At 37.3% G+C, this 20,827-nt stretch overlaps 1 protein-coding gene across 4 annotated transcripts in view; it reads left to right on the top strand.

The window, feature by feature from the left end:
* The window catches only part of piezo1 (piezo type mechanosensitive ion channel component 1 (Er blood group)), a 73,777-nt gene that overhangs the window by 40,948 nt on the left and 12,002 nt on the right, over positions 1-20,827 (top strand). For 3 of the 4 annotated variants that reach the window (XM_079363238.1, XM_079363239.1, XM_079363237.1), the window contains exons 12-37: positions 120-300; positions 905-1,010; positions 1,443-1,624; positions 2,053-2,201; positions 2,387-2,545; positions 3,748-3,893; positions 4,039-4,205; positions 5,096-5,272; positions 8,994-9,119; positions 9,418-9,618; positions 10,790-10,994; positions 11,260-11,364; positions 12,060-12,216; positions 12,531-12,774; positions 13,954-14,050; positions 14,279-14,444; positions 14,811-14,900; positions 16,586-16,668; positions 16,960-17,028; positions 17,153-17,253; positions 17,920-18,064; positions 18,842-18,913; positions 19,353-19,525; positions 19,600-19,706; positions 20,069-20,236; positions 20,532-20,790. In XM_079363238.1, the coding sequence (XP_079219364.1) occupies positions 120-300; positions 905-1,010; positions 1,443-1,624; positions 2,053-2,201; positions 2,387-2,545; positions 3,748-3,893; positions 4,039-4,205; positions 5,096-5,272; positions 8,994-9,119; positions 9,418-9,618; positions 10,790-10,994; positions 11,260-11,364; positions 12,060-12,216; positions 12,531-12,774; positions 13,954-14,050; positions 14,279-14,444; positions 14,811-14,900; positions 16,586-16,668; positions 16,960-17,028; positions 17,153-17,253; positions 17,920-18,064; positions 18,842-18,913; positions 19,353-19,525; positions 19,600-19,706; positions 20,069-20,236; positions 20,532-20,790 (3,835 nt within the window). The remainder of the gene's footprint in view (positions 1-119; positions 301-904; positions 1,011-1,442; positions 1,625-2,052; positions 2,202-2,386; positions 2,546-3,747; positions 3,894-4,038; positions 4,206-5,095; positions 5,273-8,993; positions 9,120-9,417; positions 9,619-10,789; positions 10,995-11,259; positions 11,365-12,059; positions 12,217-12,530; positions 12,775-13,953; positions 14,051-14,278; positions 14,445-14,810; positions 14,901-16,585; positions 16,669-16,959; positions 17,029-17,152; positions 17,254-17,919; positions 18,065-18,841; positions 18,914-19,352; positions 19,526-19,599; positions 19,707-20,068; positions 20,237-20,531; positions 20,791-20,827) is intronic. The other variant, XM_079363240.1, reaches the window with a different exon arrangement.

Genomic DNA, 20,827 nt, shown 5'->3' with positions numbered 1-20,827 from the left:
TTGATTTTAAAAAATGATATCAATTTAGATTTCTTCCTATGCAATATAATAGGCTACAATATGACTGATGTGTTGTTTAGGGCTTTGACCTGAATTTAGTTTGCGATCTTACTTTGCAGACGGCATGCAGCCACACTGTGCTCTCCATTCATCCTGCTCTATGGCCTGGCTCTATGCTGCCTGCAGTATGTCTGGGCAATGGAGCTTGAGCCTGAACTGCCAACCACTGTGGGAACTATGAGCCTCAGTCAGTTAGGACTAGACAGACCCCAGTACCCTTGTCTAAGGCTGGGAGCTATGGTAAGATAAGAGCATAAGAGCACAAAATGTTCATAAACCAAACCTCATGGCTGTGCTACCACAAAAAAACTTAAGCAAAACTCAAGGCATTATTAAATAATAAGCATTATTAAATCTAAGAATTGTAAACATTAGTACTTGTGCTAGATTAAAGTATATACTGTTGATAGATGGATCATATCTCAAAATGTGAATAAGAGACCTCAGTTTTGTATTGACAATTTTATTCAGTCACTTTTCAAGTGACATTCTACTACTTTTCCCAAATCTATCCTTGGTACATGCATGGATGCAAATGTGTACCTTATGACCAATATTTTGATTTCAGTGTCTCAAAACACTTAAGCCCTCTCTTCCTTCAAACACACACAAAATATGTATTTTCACTACTTAGCCAACTGTGCCTGAGCTTGTTTCATCGTCCCTTAAAACCCTGTAAAAGAGGGATTTGCATGTAGTATAATTTATATACCAATCTGAAATCGAAATACATTTATGTTGTTGTTCTGTTTTTTCTGCTTTAAAATACACTTTTTAGCGTCTGTGAAACCAAGTGTTTGTTTATTTTTGTGTCTCACCTCTTTTATTTCACTTTCTCCATCAGCTGCTGTTTACTTTAACATTCTGGCTTTTGGTACGTCAGTCAGTGAAAGAAAACTTCAGTTTGAAGAGAAAAATTACAACACCACTAGAGGAAGTCACTACAGGAGGTAAAACATCTTTCTTTAAAACACCCACACCTAAAAGTTGAAAGATTTATATTTTTTGATAGCATAAACAACAAATTTCCAAACTGAATACAATCTTGAATCCAGCAATTTTAAAATTAATCATCAGGTCATGGTCTGTTTTTGTAGGAATGTAAGCCCTCTTTGACATTTACTTGTTTGTCTAAAATCTGAAATTCCTCCCTATAGAGTAAACCCCTTTTGCTTTTGAAACACTGTCGATTTTTCTGATGCTATCAGGTTAAATAGCTAGTATCTTCGTTTAAGCTTTTTACACAAATCATACTTTTCCATACAGTAGATGACACATTTGTGTACTTCCTGCAATGTGCATTCCACTCCTGAATGAGTCTTCTTTTTAAAATGTTCAACACCAAATTTCCTCCTTACCTTTCTTTAAACCCCTTTTGTCAGAAGAGAGCACTGCTAATGATTCAGTGCTAAAGGTTGCGGGAGGTATGGTGATGAGCTGTTACGCCAAATACTGGATCTATGTGTGTGGAGGGATGTTCATCATGGTTTCCTTTGCTGGCAAACTTGTTGGATACAAGATCATCTATATGCTGCTCTTCCTTCTCTGCCTCTGTCTATATCAGGTAGGAACATGCCTATAGGTAACTGTTTCATGTTGAAAGTCATAATTTTTACTAAATGAACAAAGGTCATATCTCGTCAGATGGGGGCGCTGATGGCTCAGTAGCACTCCGCGCGTCCCCATGTATCAAGGCCACAGTCCTCTTGTGGGCGACACGGTTTTGCGATGGCCTGTGGCAACTATACTGCATGACTTTCCGATCTATCCACTGTTGGATACAATAAAGGCTAAAAATGCGAAAAATAAAACCTTAAAAAAAAGAAATAAAAATATCTCGTCAGATTATTAAAGAAAACAAAAAACTCTGACTTCAAGATTTATTTAGGATTGATAGGGGTGACCAAAGTTGGGTCGTGAAAATGTAATTGCAATTATATTTAATATGAAATGTAAAAAATCTGTTGTAGTGAGTAACCTATTTTATTTCAGGTTTACTATTCTTTGTGGAGGCGCCTGTTGAAGCTCTTCTGGTGGCTTGTTGTGGCCTACACCATGTTGGTGCTGATCTCCATCTACACTTATCAGTTTGAAGACTTCCCTGGATACTGGAGAAACTTCACTGGTTTCACAGAAGAACAGTATGTTCTCTATTTCAGCTGTAGGCTTTTTCTATTGTCTTAAAATACACATGTATTATTATTATTATATATAATGATAATAATAATAACTATTAGTGGTAGTAGTATTAGTAGCATGAAAGCAATTGCAAAGATATTTTTGAACTGACGTAATAAAGTTATGAAATTCCCACTGTTTTCTTCAGGTTAGCAGCAATTGGTCTGGAGACATTCGCTCTGTCTGAACTCTTCACCAGTATTTTGATCCCTGGCTTCTTCCTGTTGGCCTGTATTTTGCAGCTTCACTACTTTCACAAACCCTTCATGAGAATTACTGACCTGGATCATGTTACACCTATACACAAGTAACATAACTTTTTTAGTAGGTAGCTGTGTTGTTTTAACTCATTATGAAATGTGGTAAGTTCTTGTATTCTCGGTTGTGTCATATTTTGAGTGAACATCACTCAGAATAAAATGTGTAGAAATGGGATGCATTGAGGAGAGTTGGATGTCATTAGTATTATGAGATGAGAGGGAGTCACAAGACAAGATAAAATAATCCTTTATTCATCTTGCAAGTGAAGACATTTACAGTGTCACAGTAGCAAAGCAAGATAACAGAAGGAAATCACAGTGAAAATATTAAAATGGATAAAAATATAAAAAGTGTAGAAATAAATATGCATCAGAAACAAACATTAAAGAGCTAGTAAAATATGTATCAAAACAATAATTAAAGAGCTAGTAAAAGATGCATTCAAAACAATGGTTAAAGAGCTAGTAAAATATTCATCAAAAAGGAACGGTTGAAATGCCAGTAAGAGCCAGTAACTTAAAGATATAAGTCTGTATAAACAATATGAACACTTTCATGTTCAAAGCGCATATAAGATGGGATGTTATTGCACAATTTGTTCCATAGATAATTATTGCAATGCAATCAAATTTAAAAATAAAAATACACATAAGATCAAGTGACATTTTACAACATTATTACTACACAAGACGTCGGAGTAAATTGTCCAGTTTGGTGTGTTTTATGATCTACTGACAACAGGCTTGGTTAAACAGTCTGACTGCAGCAGGAAGGAAGGACCTGCAGTATCTCTCCTTCAGACACCGCAGGTGGCGAAGCCTGTTGCTATGGGAGCTGCCCAGTGCTGTTACAGTACCATGCAGGGGGTGGAATAGATCTGAACAAAATCTTTGTAAATTGTAAAATTTCACAACATAGAGATTTACACTGCATTACATTTCAATGGGAAACAATTTTGGAATCTCAGAAAAACAATTTATAACTATTGAGTATTTGGGAATTGCTTGAATTTGTATTTTTTATAACAACAAATAGGAAGTCAATTGTCTAAGGGAATAATACCCTACATAATACAATTAGAAAATGTCTAATGTCTCCTAACTCCAAAGAACTAAACATGAACAGCTTTCCTCTGGAATGTTTAAAACCACTAAATTACTATTAATATTTTAGCCGTTAAGTTTTGGTTGTTTTTTTCACATTAAAATGAACAATTTTGCTTGAACTAATAAGGCAATCTGCCACCAGGAAGAAGAACGGCCTGAGAATGGAGCAACTTGTCTCTGGTAATGTGGAGGTAAACTCTAAAGGGGAAGACCTGGTAACTAACATTGATGAGGAATCTGAAGAGGAAGACCTGGTGACTAACATTGATGAGGAATCTGAAGAGGAAGGTAGAAAATACTGGGGTGGTTAAAGACACTTTTTTAAAGTTAAATTATTTAAAAGAACTCTTCTGAAATTATTTAATTTACCTTTTTCTCCATCTCCCCTTTACCATCTCCATTTTGTTATCAACCCTCCCTCCTTTTCTTTCAGTGGACTTTGTGCCTAGTAAATGGGGACTGGTGATGGACAGGTTAATGGTTTTGACCAAAAAGTTCTCGGACATTCTCACAAAAGTTCAAGTGTTTCTCTGGAGGCTTCTGGAGCTCCACATCCTGAAGATGGTTGCCTTCTTTTCTGTGTGGGTTGCAGTTGAAGAGGTAAATGCAAAGTGATCACCCTGAAAATTACACTTCCATTTGAGATTTTATTTTATTTTATTTAATCAGACTATCATTTACCTCATGCAAATACAGAACAATGTAAAGCTATCTCTCTATCGACTGCTCGTTCACAGCCCTTGTGGCTCCTAAGCAGTTGCCAACTGCCTATCGGAAACTTGAGCCCCGTTTCCACACAGCAGTCCGATACGGATCGGTACAGTTTGGTACGGTTTGGTTCAATTAAGCCCGATCCCATTTGCGTTTCCACAGCCACCCGTGTCCTATTTGGTAGGTGGCGTGTAAGCCGGATGACCATAGCCGCTACGTAAATAGTGTCATATGATAGCAGCTAACAGCTAACCGCTAACTAATAAATTCAACAAAGGAGAAAAACGCTACACAAACAAAACCAACGATGGAAGAAAAAAGTGGGACATTACGGATCGGTTATTTGGGAATCTCTCCCGGGTTAGTCTATGGAAATGCCGCAAATGCACGCCGTACCAAGACGAACCGAACCGGACTGCTCGGTGGAAACGAGGCTTATTAAACCCTGTTTCCACTGAGCAGTTCAGTTCAGTTCGGCACCCATTTTGTGGCGTTTCCATAGACTAAAGCCGGTAAAGATCCCTAAATCTGTACCATCCCACTTTTTGGGACCCTTCCGTTGGGGTGCCAAGAATGTCTGCATGTAAGTCTGCATAAGAGCCCATATGCACTTGATTTGTAAAGGTTTATCTCATTTGACATCCATGTTGAGAATGGATTGTTTCTGTCTTAGCTTGAGGGATAAATACAGTATAACTTGATAACAAAGTCTTTAACAAGTTTATTTTTGCACAGGTGCGTAATTACCTAGATTTTGTCCTGTTTCTGTTTGTCCGCAGCCCTCTGTAATGAACCTGGTCCTGGTAGTGTTGTGGTCTCTGGCAATGCCTTACAGTCGGTTTGGGCCTATGGCTTCCTGCCTGTCTACAATCTGGGTTTGTGTCATCATCGTGTGTAAGATGTTGTACCAGCTCAGTGTTGTCAACCCTGATGAGTACTCCAGTAACTGTAGCTGGGTAAGAAACATGTACACATACAGTACACTGCATAAAGTTCTGTATATATGTAACACCAGGCATGATATTTTACTTTATTAAGTTATTTCTGTTGGACCAACTGGCCCTTGTATAATGTGGGCACTGAGTGTCCAAATGATAGCTGCATGGGTAATTAACTACTTAGAGAAGCAATGTACTGTGGACCATTTTCCACCCACTGTATAATAATGCAGTCTCTAGAAAGTATAGGGTCCATAGAAATTATGTATTTGTGAATGGTATGTAAACATTTGATCTTGTGTAAACTAGTAATGGGCCTGCTCCGATCTAATATCATATAGAGTCTGATATTTATTTAATATACATAAGGGATATCGGACTTACAGTGCCAATCCACATCACCGAAAGAAAGGTTTGTTGGTCATTTTAAACATTCTCTGATTTGAAGACATTCAGACTGAAAATCAAGTGCTGATTATGAGTCAGTATTGGTATGGGTACATGTGTATTGGTTGGAATTGGAAGAGAAAAAAGCGGAGAGGTGCATCTCTAATGTAAACAGCTAGAGGGCAAATTGTCTGGATTGAATGAATGGTAGGAAGAGGAAAAAGGGACAGACATACTTAATATATCATTTTTCTTAAAACACCTTGAAAAAGAAACATTTAATCACTCCCATTAAAAAGGAAATAAATAATACAACAAAAAGGTCCCATTTATTTATTTATTTATTTTCGAAACTCTCGAACCCTTGACCCTCCGGTTGAGAGATGATGCCTCTACCCACTGAGCCACAGGTTTAACTTCATTAGACTGTGCTCTCTTTGTACAGTATAAACATTAAATAATAACGATTAGCTAAAAAATAAAAACAAGTAATTAAAGACTAATATGTACTAGACTAAATAAGATAAGTGCAGTGGTGAGTATTGCAAAAGGATGATGAAGTAACATGAGGTAGTGATCTTTACAGTATTTACACAATAGTGTGTGTAGATGATCATTTAAATTAAATAATATATGTACATTCACAGTTACAGGTTAGTTCCAGAGTTATTTTATAGAAACAGGTCTGACACTCTTTGACTGTTTAATGTTCATGAAAGTGAGATGCCTGGGTCAAGAAACTTTTCTTATGACGGGTTGTTTTGGCATACAGTGATTTGTAATGCCTGCTGGAGGGGAGGAGCTTGAACAATTTGTCTGCAGTGCATCTACAGTGATGCTACCTGCCGGTTTCCTGACCCCGGACCGGTGTAAGTCATGGATGGAGGGGAAGGTCGACACCGACGATCTTTTTTGCAGTTCTGATTGTCTGTTAAAGTCTGTGTCTGTCCAGTTTAGTTGCAGATCCAAACCAAACATTGATGCACAGAACAAAGTGAATGATGGCAGTGTAAAACATGATCAGCAGCTCCTGGGGCAGGTTGAACTTCCTTAGTGCAGGAATTACATCTTCTGCTGTCCCTTCTTTCTGATTGTGTATATGTGGGAGGTCCACTTTAAGTCCTGTGAGATTGTACATCCCAGAAACCTGAGTGAGTGCACAGTAGACACTGTGACTGTTCAGAATGGTGAGGGGGGAGTGAGGGGGGGCTTCTCCTGACGTTCACTGTCATCTCCACTGTCTTGAGCGGGTTTAGCTCCAGATGGTTCTGACTGCACCAGAGAGCCAGCTGTTCCACCTCCCGTCTTCAGTCAGACTCATCATTGTACTGGATGAGACCAATGACGGTGGTGTCGTCTGTGAGTTTCAAGAGTTTCACAGAAGGGTCCCCTGAGGTTTAGTCATTGGTGTAGAGGCAGAAGAGCAGTGGGGAGAAAGCACACCCCTGGGGGGCTCCACTGCTGATTGTCCGGGTGCTGAATGTGATGCTCCCCAGCCTTACCTGCTGCCTCCTGTTAGTCAGGAAGTTGGTGATCCACTGACAGGTGGAGGCCAGCACTGTGAGCTTGGTAAGTTTGTGGTGCAGGATATCCAGGATGATGGTGTTGAACGCTGAGCTGAAGTCCACAACAGGATCCTAGTGTAGGTCCCTCAGTAGTGGAGGTGATGCAGGATGTCGTTTAGTCCCATGTTGACTGCATCCTCCACCGACCTGTTTGTCCAATAGGCAAACTGCATGGGGTCCAGCAGGGGGCCTGTGATGTCCATCAGGTGGCTCAACGCCAGTCTCTCAAAGAACTTCATGACCACAGGCATCAGGGTGACAGGTCTATAGTAATTGATTCCTGTGATGGCAGGTTTCTTTGGGACTGGGATGATGTTGGAGGGCACTTCACACAGCTCCAGTGATGAGTTGAAGATCTGTGTGAAGATCGGGGCCAGCTGCTCAGCACAGACTCTCAGGCCCCGTTTACATGCTGTGACAGTAAGACGAAACAGTTGAGTAACGAATTAGCCTTTCTTTCACGGGGGTCAAGACGCAAGCTTTTGAATTCGAGCTCCAGGTTGGAGCGAAACTGATACGGGGGGAATCGCAGCCATGTAAACAAAAAGGAGGAACTCTCTGGCTGCGATGACCTCACCACACCTCCCCCATAAATTTGGACTTGCGCAGTCGCCGAGACCAAACATAAACAACAATGGCGGTGTATCAACTTGTGCTATGTGTGCTTCAGCAGTTATTCGCGTTGTATATTCTCTTAAAACAGAACCTTGATATGATACATCATGTATGTCGCCGCCGAAAGAGCATCGAATACTTGCAGCAAATAGTTCAACCTTTACCCAAGCGCAGGGTGACCACATGCAGCATTTGAGTAAGACTTGGGAGAACTAGCCGCTGAGGAGGATGTTGTGGAGGAAGTGGTTATACTGGTCGGTGTCACGTTGTAAAGTTCCACTGCCCACTACTGGCCGGGCGTGAGAACTACATCGTTTTCATTCAGGCAAGACCTGCAGTGTAGACGATCTGTACTTTAAAGCCGGAGTGGGGTTGTTTTTCTGCGTTTTTTTGTCACAGCGTCTCCGTGTAAACGGGGCCTCAGGCAGGAAAGGGACACGCCGTCTGGTCTAGAGCCTTTCTGATCTTTTGTTTCTTGAAGAGCTGGCACACATCCTTTTCACAGACCATCAGTGCGGGTGGGCGGTCAGAGAGTGGGGGTTGTGGGGGGAACAGGTAGGGCAGAGTCTGAGTGATGGGCTGGGTGATGGGTGCAATCTGAAGTAGAAGCTGTTTAGGTCCTCAGCCAATGTATTCTTACCTGCAGGGTGAGGGGAGAGTTTCTTTTTGACTTTTAAAGAGATTTTGACTTTTTTGAGATTTAAAGTCAGAACATATCAATTGTGTGGCCTTTATGTCTATTGTATGTTATCTAATGTACTCATGGCTGCATTAGAGCATTAATTCAATAAATAGTCTGAAAGAAAGAAATTTATTAAAAATGGATAAGCCTAACAATGTTTTGTTCTTACATCAATATCAGTCACACAGACGAAGAAGCTTAATAATAACTACATTAGGGTTAGATGTGAATACAGGGTTTCATTCCAGATATAATTTAACTGCAAGGATACCTGCATGTAAAACATTTTTGTATCAGTTTTTTTTTCACATTTGGTCACACACATTCTTCAATAAAGTAATAAGTGACAAATAGATGGTTATTTCATGGTGATAGCATTAAGTAGCTTAACTGACTTCAGCTAACATAATGTGCAGTCCCATTAGAGCTCCAGTGACACGGTTTTGATTGCCATGCATATTAAAAAGTCTCTTTGCTTTTCCCTTTACAGCCTCTAACAAATGCAACCAACCTGTTACCAGAGGAGATGAGAAATTCCTCTCTCTATAAAGAACCAGTGGATCCAGCCAAATGGTTTGGAATAAGAAAAGATGCCACTGTACTTGGTTACAGCAAGGTATATTAAATTTAAGTTTAATAGTTGTTAAGAAATTTAATTACATGTCTTTAATGGCCCTCGTAACAATACTTTTGTTTAACATTTATGGAAGTTTTAGAAATACTACGTTGAGCTGATTGAAAGACAAAAATACATTTTTCCAAACAGGAGATGCAAACATGCAGCCAACCTATCCAGAGTAGTGATTCCATCATGTCTATACATAACAAAATCTCCAAATACTTCTATCTCTGAGACTGCTTTCTGTTTTGAACATTTTCTCTAAAGGTCCAATTGTTTTTCATATTTTTTGCAGAACCATTTGATCGTTCTGATGTTGTTGGTGTTTGAGGCGACAGTGTATCGTCATCAAATTCACCATTATCGTCAGCTCCAACAATCTCCACCCATCATCCCTGCTCTATTCCCAAAAGCCACCAGGGACACTCTGGATAAGGGACTCATACCCTGCTTGAAGTATCTGCTCAACTACAGTTTCTACAAATTTGGATTAGAGGTATTTGGGAAAGATTTTCAAATTGTTTTTCTTTTTTTGTCTTTTTTTTGGAAAAAGGGAACTAATTGAATGAGAATTCACTTTACAAGAGTTCAACCTTCAGCAAAATATAGCTTTTTGCTGAAATACAAAATTATGGGTTAGTACTATAAAATACATTTGCAGGTAACTACTATACAAAAGTAAATGAAGAAAACATTACCTTTTAAAGGTGGGATAATACACTACTGTATATTTACAGGATGTAAATGCATTTTGTTCACATTATGCAGCCTTTATTAGATATTTATATTTAATATAAAAATACTTCAACTATTTCTACTAACAGTAAAAATGAAAAGAACAAGAAGTACAACAACAAGAACAAAAAGAAGAATAAAAATAAGAATGGTAAATTGACTTGTATAGCTTTTTTCTTGTCTTTTGTTTCATCTGTTTAGTTGTATTGCCCAAGGACACATCAGACATGTTGCTGCAGGAGCTGGGGATCAAACCCTCAACCTTCCAGTTGAGAGACAAAAACTCTTTCAACTTAGCCAGCACAGTTGCCCCCAAAAATAAAAGAAAATGCAAGATGCATTTCTGTTTCACATTATAAACAAAACAAAAAAAAAACATGCGATTTTTTTGATCAAATTAATGGCTAAGTAAGATGGCAGGTATTTTTTGTTTTTGTAAGAGATCAAACTTAAGTCCCACTTGATGAGTGTGCAGATGTGTAGATTCACTCATGTTGCTTTTTTTTTTTTAAATGAAAAAAAAAGAAAGAAAATAAGACAATATAACAAAACCTCATAAGCAAGAATTAGTTGTCACTTTGTGTAAAAACACAAAATATAATACAATATATTTGATAAAATAAAAGACAAAACTCACTTTATATATGACTCAGGAGGAAAAGTACACAGAGACTAAATGCACATGGTTAAGAAAATCAAGACATGTGAAACTGATCAAAGTGGAGGACAACCCACAAAATAACACAGTGGTCAAGAACTACAAAAAAAAAAGAAACACCAAAGACCAACAAAGGTCTTATAAACAACATATAATATAATAACACTGAAAAAACACAAGAGATGGAAAAGAAAAAAAACAATTTTTATGATTAGTTTTTTTCTTTCACTTTTAAATGAGCTTTTATCTATATGCCTTTTTTGTTTTTATAAAGATTTGCTTTCTGCTGACGGTGAATGTGATTGGCCAGAGGATGAACTTCTTGGTGATAATCCATGGCTGTTGGTTGGTAGCCATCTTGGTAAGGCGACAGCGTGCTGCTATTGCGAAGATCTGGCCCAGATATTGTCTTTTTCTATCCATCTTCATGATCTTCCAGTATCTACTGTGTGTTGGCATACCGCCTGCTCTCTGTATAGGTGAGTGTTGGTATGAAATTAGATAAAACTAAAGGACATTATAAAACAACAGTACTTCCAAATAATTAAAGTTACCATAGTATAAACAATTAATTTCAAATCAAATCAATTGAAAGGATCTTTATTGGCATTGAAACAAGCAAACATTACATTTGCAGACTGTAGTGAAGGTTTACTTCTGAGAAATAAGTAGCTTTGAGGAAGCATAACCCCTTCTGTCCACCTGTACTTAATGATGTTTCTGTTTATGTCTTCTGCCCTGTAGACTACCCATGGCGGTGGAAGACTTCAGTGCTGATACACTCAGCCCTTATAAAATGGATTAATCTGCCTGACTTCTATACTCTGCCTAACTCAAGAAATCTCATAGGTTAGTTTTTGCATGTGTTTTGTTTTCAATTTATTCATAAAGTCAATTAATCCCTATTTATACACAAAAGCCCTCTAATTGATACTGTGAAACAATATGGCATGGACATTATTCAAGAATTTTGAGATACTGGCACTGCAGAAAAAATAATATACTATTTCCATATTTAACTTTTTTGTCTTTCTAAGAAGCCTTCTTGTTTTCTGATTTCTTTGTGTTCCTTGTTTGCATTGATTCCGTTTACTGCATAAACTCAACAATGCTTCAGTGTTTATTCTTTAAAAGTTTAAGTGTAAACTTTAGAAATTTAAATTCCACACTTTTAACAGACATGTTGTACAGTGTAACTCAGTGCCCTCTTTTTAACACAAATATTTAAAAAAAAAAAAAAAAAAATACGATACACTTAAGACTTCAGCTTCAACTTTTTTTTGTGGATATCCCAGACTAGCACGACACCTTACCTACATAAATGTAGATACCAATGATCATAGTTCAACTGTAAATGTAGGAACTCAAAGTAGAGTTAATTGTATTTAAAGTAGCTATGAAAAACATTTCTGTCAATTTGTTGTGGCCCTAATAAAAAAATAGCTATGTACAGTATATCTCTTTGCTAACCTCTAGTGTATATGTTAAGGTCTGTTAAAAACAAAAATGTTGATCATGAAATATGTTTTAATGTGTGTCCACAGCGGACTTTGTGTTGCTGATATGTGCATCTCAGCAGTGGAAGGTGTTTGAGTCTGAGCACACAGAAGACTGGATGGTTCAGGCAGGAGAGAACACAGATGACCCTGAACCAATGGAAGGTCGACTGTTTAACCCTGCACCCAACTTTATCAACTGCAGGTAAATAGAGCATGCACGCTATTTGTTAGTTTTCCAGTCTAAGATTCTATTTGATGCAGAAAAAAGATGACTTCATGAAACATTAAATAAAGGTAAGAGTACAATTAAATGCCATCTTAAATTTCTACACAGAAAGTTGGACCAGTATTTGACAATTACAATTTTCAGCTTTGTATTATACTCTCTCTCTCTAATATTCTCTCCCTTACTCTCACCTTCCCTCTCTTTGCTGCTCAAACAACAAAGAGGCTCTTTCTTGATCAAATTGTGAATATTGGGCCATTTTTTGAAAGACTTTTTCTGTCCTCCCGTAGGAGTTACCTAGACATGGCTAAAGTCCTGGTATTTCGTCACCTATTCTGGTTGGTGCTCTCAGTGGTTTTTATCACTGGAGCCACCAGGATCTCTATCTTTGGGCTTGGCTACCTACTCGCCTGCTTCTTCTTTCTGCTGTTTGGGACCCAGCTGTTTGTCAAACCATCCAGAACCCGCCTGGCTCTGTGGGACTGTCTCATCATCTATAATGTGGCAGTCATTGTATCTAAAAATATGTTATCAGTAAGTACTAAGCTCAACATTTGGTGCTTCTTTTAAGATTTAAGGGTCCCATATTATGCTCTTTTTCGAATTCATATATATCAAATTTATATGTCTAAAGTATGTTCACAATTGCTAATGTTCGAAAAAAAGTGTCTGTTTTCATATAGGCTCTCTCATCCGCCTGTATTTCTAACGCTTTAGAATCCCCCCTCCAAAAAAACGAACAGGGCCTTGCGAGTGCCAAGTCTGATCTGATTGGTCGTAATTGGTCAGTCTTTCGGCTTTGTCCTCTGATATGTCCTGCCCTTTTTACCATTTTGGGAATGCTACAGCCAGTCCAAAAGGAGCTTGTGCTTGCTACAACAAGCCAATGGGCTTGGATCAGTGACATCATGGGTTTGTGATGTACAATTTTTCAATGAGGGGGCTAGGGGCCAAGAGCGTTTCATGCAGCTATTGCTACTACTAACAGGAGATTGTAGGAGAAACTGCATTTCCGCGGACTTTGAATTTTTGCAAATAGATGTGCCTAATCATGCAAAAGACACACAGAAAAGCATAATATGAGACCTTTAAATCTTTTGCTTCCCTTTTTGCTGTTTTCATTCAGCGATATTAGCAGCCGCTGTCAGCAGGAGCCCTACTTAATCATGTAAAAGCACTGAAATTGAAAATGAAAGATATAACGTAAAGATGTTTTTGCTAAACATTTTCTTTAAAAAGTCTCTCAAAAGCCTGAGAGCAGCCATTCTAATTATTCTGCAAATAGGCAAGCAGGAAGAGTGTCATTATTGATCTACTGTACATTCACCAGATTATCAAGGGAAGATTTCATACAAACCAAGAGCCAAGGCAAAGTATGTACCACCTTAGGAACAGCTACCAATGAACCTAGGTCTGGCTGTGGCTCAGAGACGGTTGTCTTTTAAAGTAGATTGCATTTTTGATACATGAGTCGTATAGATGTATATAAGTCAGATAGCTAACATTGACGGACTCTTTATGTGGAAGCCTTGCCCATGTGTGAATGGGTGTGAATGGGTAAAGCGCTTTGAATTGTCAGAAGACGCTATACAAGCTCATGTCCATTTACCCTTTTTAGAACTTAAATTATTGATGACAAGATTAAGGAACTGTACTGTGTGTGTGTGTGTGTGTGTGTGTGTGTGTGTTTGTGTTTGTGTGTTTGTGTTTCAGATCCTTGCGTGTGTATTTGTGTCTGAGATGCAGAAAGGCTTCTGTTGGGTTATTCAGCTCTTCAGCCTGGTTTGCACTGTCAAAGGATACTACGACCGTAAGTTTCATTAGTAATAAAGTACTTCACGATGATGACCATTCACACATTATGAAAAGATAAAACATTTTATTGGGATTTTTTTTTCTTTAGATATTGGGATATTTGTTTAAAAGGGATTATGATTTTAAATTAAACAGTGCAAAACATAACTATTTGTGTATTATTTTCTTTCAACTGTTTACATTTGATTGAATATTTGTCATTATGTATTATTTTCCTGGACAGCAAAAGCAGTAAGTGACAAGACTTGTAGCCTCCCAGTGGAAGAGGCTGGTATTATCTGGGACAGCATCTGTTTTTTCTGTCTGTTGCTGCAGAGGAGGGTCTTTCTCAGTTTCTACTTTCTGCATGTGGTGGCAGAAATGCAGGCCTCTGCCAAACAGGCCTCGAGGTGAGGCTCACTGTACAGATCATTGAGGGAGCTAATGCAGTTGTTCCAAGATCATGAGATTATTAAAGCATTTAGTAGGAAACAAAATCTCCATGACACGTAATTGTTTTTTTAATGTTTTTCCAATCAAATAATCTAAGAAGAAAAAAGTAATGGGAAAAGTTTTTTCCTATTTATAGAAACTTCCCTTATCTGTAAACACATTTGGTTAATAGATTTGGTGAGGATCTCAAATACAGAGATTACCATAAACAATTTACAAATTATTTGTTTATTGAAATGAAACTATGAAAAATGCTTCCTCAGGAACTTGCTAATGGCAGTTACTTGCTGACAAATGCAATGACAGCTTTTTCTGTCTTCCAGGGGGTTTGAGCTTTTCAAAGCCAGTATTGTGAAGAATATTAGGTTCCACCAGCAAGCTGAGAGAAAATCATTGTCACAGCTCAAGAGATCGTAAGTGTTCACTGTAAATGTTCTGTTGTGATTAGCATTAGAATGTTGGCTCAAAGAAGAAGACATGGAAAGCCGTATGAGGGAAATTATGGCTTGCTTGATTGCATCGCAATTTTTGGGGGGCTGATTCAATTTGTATTGCATTTCAGAAGTTTCACCATCCAACAAGTATTGCAATTCATAGTGTCAATTGTTATTATTTCATGTTCCTTTTTTAGCAAAAACAAGTCCAATTATACAACAGAAGACAGTCAATGTCATGAGTGATATTTCCAAAAGCTATGCACATCACGTCAGTCAATCCTTCTTTGCTTTTTCATAATCTGTTTTCTTTCCATATTTTTTTTACTTCGCTGCAACATCAATCAGGCTTCTGTTTTCAATTGTTACCTGGGCAACACGTGTCAATAGAGTCAATCATTTACCATTGATAAATATTATGTTTTTACAAGATTGTTCAGTTAGATAGACTGATGGGAAATGACACAGTTGCAGCTTGTTAATAACCTAAAGTCTGCTATATTTTGTGTGCCCTATTTCTCTTTTGGTTACTTTTGGCTCACATCGGCTGTTTTTGTGGAAACAGATTTTACCTCATAATTTCCATTGCCAGGAAAAAATACACATTTTTAGAATGTCCAAGAAAAATCCTGATACTTTAGTTAAATGATTTGGTAACACTTTATGATAACTATCATCAATGATTTTGATAGTAAATTGATACCTAATTAAACTTTCATTAATAGTTATTTTACTGTTAACAAAGGTATAATGATATAATATATATACGATAATAATGTTTTCTAATTATTTTTAATACTATGATGTTAAGCTAACAGTTTGTTGATGCACACACAATATTTATATGCTATATAAAGTGTTAATGATTACAATATGATTAGTATACCTTTAAGAGATGTTTTATAAACCCTCTATAAACATTACATACATACATGGACCACATATTTAATAATGGGTATTTAGTTTGCAAACAGTGTATTAACATTGTGTGGATGCTATTATAAAGTTGGAACTGAGGATTATAATACCTTATTAATTATTTGTAAAGCATCATTAAAACTTGATCAATTTTTTATTATCACTTTGTAAATCATCTACAATCATTGTCTTTCTGGTTATTGTAAAGTTACAAATGATGTTTATAATACTTTATAGATGTGCTATACAGTATTTATTAACATTTACAAACATTATTTAGGTGGTCATTATAAAGTTGTAACAAGATATTATAATTTTCCGTTCCAACTTATAATAGCCACCCACATAATGTTAATAGACTGTTTGCAAACTAATTATTAACCATTAATGTATACATGGTCCATGCATATATGTCATGTTTATAGATACAGTTTTGTGTGTTACCAAATTATTAATGTGTGGTCAAAAATTAGCGGTTTCTTTTTTCTCCAGTGTAAGATAGGGTCATTAATCATGTTGAACTGCTATTTTGTGATAAGTCCTGGCTCGAGGTCAGCTTTTCAATTTAAGAATTGAAATGTGGTTTCTTTGTCTACCTTTTTGCAAAAACAAAATGCAATGATTCAAAGATCTTTAAAGCATTCACCAAATTTATAGTGACATTATATCAAAGAAAGTTGTTGCTAACTGTCCTTACAGTTAATGTACCTGTCTTTGATCTCTTCCTTTTCTTGTCCTTCTCTCAGAATGCAGAGAATACGCTCAAAGCAGCAGAAGTACAGAGATGGGCACAAAAACAGTGAAGAATCTGAAAAGAATCCAACTGCTGGTAAGTGCTCCACCCCTGCAATGTCTGCTTGGACAGTCAAAAAAAAATGTTGCGCAACACAATTTAGCTATTCGTGTGTAAATGGTGCTGAATACGACATGTAGTCTTTAAGATGAGAAAAATGGTCTATGAGAACAGTCAATTCACCATTTTACTTTAATGTCAACAACTTTTTGAACCCTGTTAATCTTTATAAGCATCACCTTTACTAGCTTATAGTATTGTTTCTTTTTTATTTCACTCTGTCTGTCCAGTGTAGCACTTACTCTTATCTAAACTATTTCTTTTCAGAGGCCAAAACAGACAAGAAGAAGTCCAGAAAGAAAAAGTGGCATCAGCCATGGCTGGACCATGCTACAGGTGAGACAAGCTTAGGATACAGTAGGTGTAAGACTTAAACCTTTTCTAGTGTGAAATTGTTCTTGTCATCCAAAGTTAATTTCTTCTTTGTATGTTAAAATGGTTGTGTTGCTTTTTATAACAGTGCTCCATTCAGGAGAGTACTACCTGTTTGAATCAGACAGTGAAGATGAAGATGAGCTACAGTCTGAAGAACAGAAGCCTCAGAAACAGACTGCCTGTCAGGTACACATTGTCTGATCAGACAGAGTTGCATTCCACAAGTAATGCTATGAAATACAACATCATTGGGAAACGTGAACCGCTCCACTGAGCCAGTTTTTCTGAATAAATTCATCCCAAGTGACACTACTGTACTAAGCCAGTCACATCTCTACAATGTGGTCATAATACCCTGAAAAACATGTGTTGGGTAAATAAGGTTCCCATTAGGAAATTAATACTCCAGAGGGATAGCAAACATGTAAAAGCTTTCACAGTAACCTTCTAAAACATTGGTCCCCAACCTGAGGTCTGCCCCCCCCCCCCCCCAGAATGCTCTAAAGATCTCAGGAAGCACCAGAAGTTTTAGCCGCTCTGATAAAGATTGGATTTCACAGATCAACTAATTTCTAATTTCTATCAGTGTTTACATTTTTTAAGTTAAGTACCGGTAAGTTGTTCAAACAGACAAAACCACAATACATATTGAATCAGCACCCAAATGTGGAGATAGTATTGAATCAGGAGATACAACAAGTGTATCATCCCATCCAAATGTATTTTATATCCATAAATATATCGACTTAATTTGTTCCACTCTTTGTAGTTGCAATTATCATTTAAAATGTTTTCTTGAGTTACAAGCAGTGTTAAACAGGTTTTTTTGTGTTTTATATCTTGTGTTCACAGTTGGCATACCAAGCATGGGTGACAAGTGTCAAAACAGCTTTAAGGGAACGCCAAAAGCGCCAGAAACAGTTAAAGGAGAGTGAACAAAAGACGAAAGAGAGAGAAGGAGTCATCAGTTCACAGCAAGACGCTTTCTCTGTCATAGGTATGTTATTTAAATATCCTTATTTATTAGCAGGGATACCTGCTATAACACCTACATTAATCTGGCCAAGTAGAGCACAAGGTCATCAGTAAGTCTCTCTCAAAAGCCCAGAATGGATTGGACTGATTACAGTCTACATTTACGTTTGACTTCTAAGCAGTTACAGTTTTTTCGCTGGTTGCATTAGTCATGAAGTTTAAAATTTAAACAATAATTTACCAAAGTGAGTAAACAGCACAAAAGAGATAGAATAGCAGGGCCTTGAGCTCCCCTTTAAGAGATATACTTTCCCCTGACCACTCCCAATTGGTGAATTGAGATAAAATTATACATGCAATAAAATCAAAATGTAAAGATAAACAAACATATGTACAAAAAATAAAAAACAAAATTATCTTCAGTAAATAGATGATCATAATTCATTTACTTAATGACATTCAACCAGCACAAGAGATGTGTATCTTTGCTGCATGTATTGCTATTGGATTGGTTTAGTCATTGGAGATCAGATTACCTTGCTAATCATAGCCAAACTGGATTAACAGTTTATATTCTAGCAGTAGTTACAGATTGATTCAGTTATGTTTGTGTAATCTAGTGTGTTAAAGCTACAAAACTGATTAGGAGTATTTAAGGATTGACTATCTTCAAATTATGGAAGTCTTTTTTGCTGTTCTGTTCTGTCTTTTGACAGTAACTCAGTTCTCTCTTGCCGAGGGATTATTTAAGAAAGAAGTATTGTACATTCTTTTTGTGTGTGTGTTTGTTTCTGTGAAGGTTGTGGAGACAATGATGTGTTTGAGGATCTTGCCGTTCAGGAGGAAGAGGAGCCAGAGGAACAAGAGTCTAGTAGGTTTATATTCAAGGTCTCATATGTTGCTGTGTCTGCTGTGAAACATAGTACAGTGACTTAACAACTTCCTCTTGTTTAAGTAGTTTTTAATAATGTGTCAATGAGTTGTGTGAGAATTGTATGAGGTATTACTTGCATGTCCAGCAGCAGGATTCTTATCAACTGAATGAGAATTAAATGCAACAGGTAAATAGAATGCAATTTAAATAAGTATCATAAAGCTGGCTAAATAAGTCTTTGGCTGAGAATCAGGCATTCGTGTAGATGCCTATCTTTGTCGGCATTTTCACGCTGTCAATATAAAGAGCTTTTGTCAAAATAGTTGAACATTTCTACTCATTCTGTCTGGTTAATTACTGTTTTCTTTTTAACTCCAAACATAAATTTAAACAACCTCAGAAATCCCTGAATCAGCAATTTCCCCCTATCTTGCAGGTCATGGCGAGATGGTTCAGAGAATATTGGATATTCTGCGCTTTATATGGGCCATTATTCTGGCCATGGTGGATGGATTGACTCAGTGGCTCAATCTTCTGACGAAACAGTACAGAGATACATCTACTGTTCTGTGCAATGAACGTTACTTCATCATTCACAAGATACAGCAGGTAAACAAAAGGAGATATCTGTTGTGCACACACACAAACAACCATTATTTAATTATGTCTCTCTCTGACGGCAGAATCCTACAACAGCATACTCCATAGAGGACCAGGTAGCTCAGGAAAGTGAGAATCTAACACTGGAAACCTGTTTAGATGAAACTGATACAGAATACTCAAAATACAGGTTAGTAAAAGACTTGAGTCTTTTATTCCTTAAAAACAATGAAGTAAGGCACACCTGACTGTGAAAGTGGTTGCTCTACCTGGCTGAGGAATAGCGTGGTTTACATGTCATGTCTTCTAGGTGATTTAGTGACTGTATTTTAAACAGTATTGAATCACTTTGCCAAATATGCACATACTTAATAACAAATAGTTCTTCATTTAGACATATCTCTTTAAAAAAAATGAAATAAATGTATTAAAATAAACGTTAATTGACAATTTACTGTACTGTAAGCATACACCTCTGTGCTTTAAGTTGTTCTTTTTCATGTATTTTTGTTTCACTTCTGTGATTATACCCCTCTTTTGGATACCTCTTAGTTGCATGGAGGTGGATAACAAGACAGGACATTCTACCTCCAGGGAAAGGCTCAATAGCACTGGGACCCTCTTGAGTCCAGAACCTTTATGCAGTAGCACAGAGCTGTTACCATTGACACCGAGACAGCAGAGACACTCAAGAACTGCAAGTGAACTGCTGGGAGACAGGTATATAGTTCAGAGAATCATGAATAAAGAGGACAAAATCGTTGAAAGTGACAGTGCCATATTTTACTTGACCCTCATGACTCCAAAAATATAGTTGTATTTAGAAGTAGTTGAACTGCAATCTTTGAAAAGATTTGGTCCTTAATGGGTTTAAGGTAAACTGTGTATTATTGCAACTTGATTAGTTTTATTGCATTGGTTCCATAAACACTAGTGGTTACAAAAGTAATAAATGCATAAAAAAATCTATGACTTTCTAATTATCTAATTATGACTTTCCCTTATGTCTCTGCAGGGAATTCTGCATTGAGGAGCTGGAAAAGAGCAGAGAGTTCTATACAAGCCAGAACCGTCTGCTGAAGCTGCTGTTTTCTATGTACAACCTGCTTGCAGCTAACTCAGAGCTAGTCTGCTATTTCATCATTGTAATGAACAATGGGGTCAGTGCCTCTGTGATATCACTGGTCCTGCCCATACTAGTGTTTCTATGGGCTATGTTGTCTGTTCCAAGACCTACCAAGAGGTTTTGGATGACTGCTATAGTGTACACAGAGGTATGAAAACAGAGACAGCCTGACAAAACAAGTACAT

This window comes from Symphodus melops (assembly GCF_947650265.1).
Source record: "Symphodus melops genome assembly, chromosome: 15".
Taxonomy (NCBI): Eukaryota; Metazoa; Chordata; class Actinopteri; order Labriformes; family Labridae; genus Symphodus; species Symphodus melops.
The sequence above is the reverse complement of the archived record's forward strand: the minus strand, read 5'-3'. Positions and strand labels throughout refer to the sequence as shown.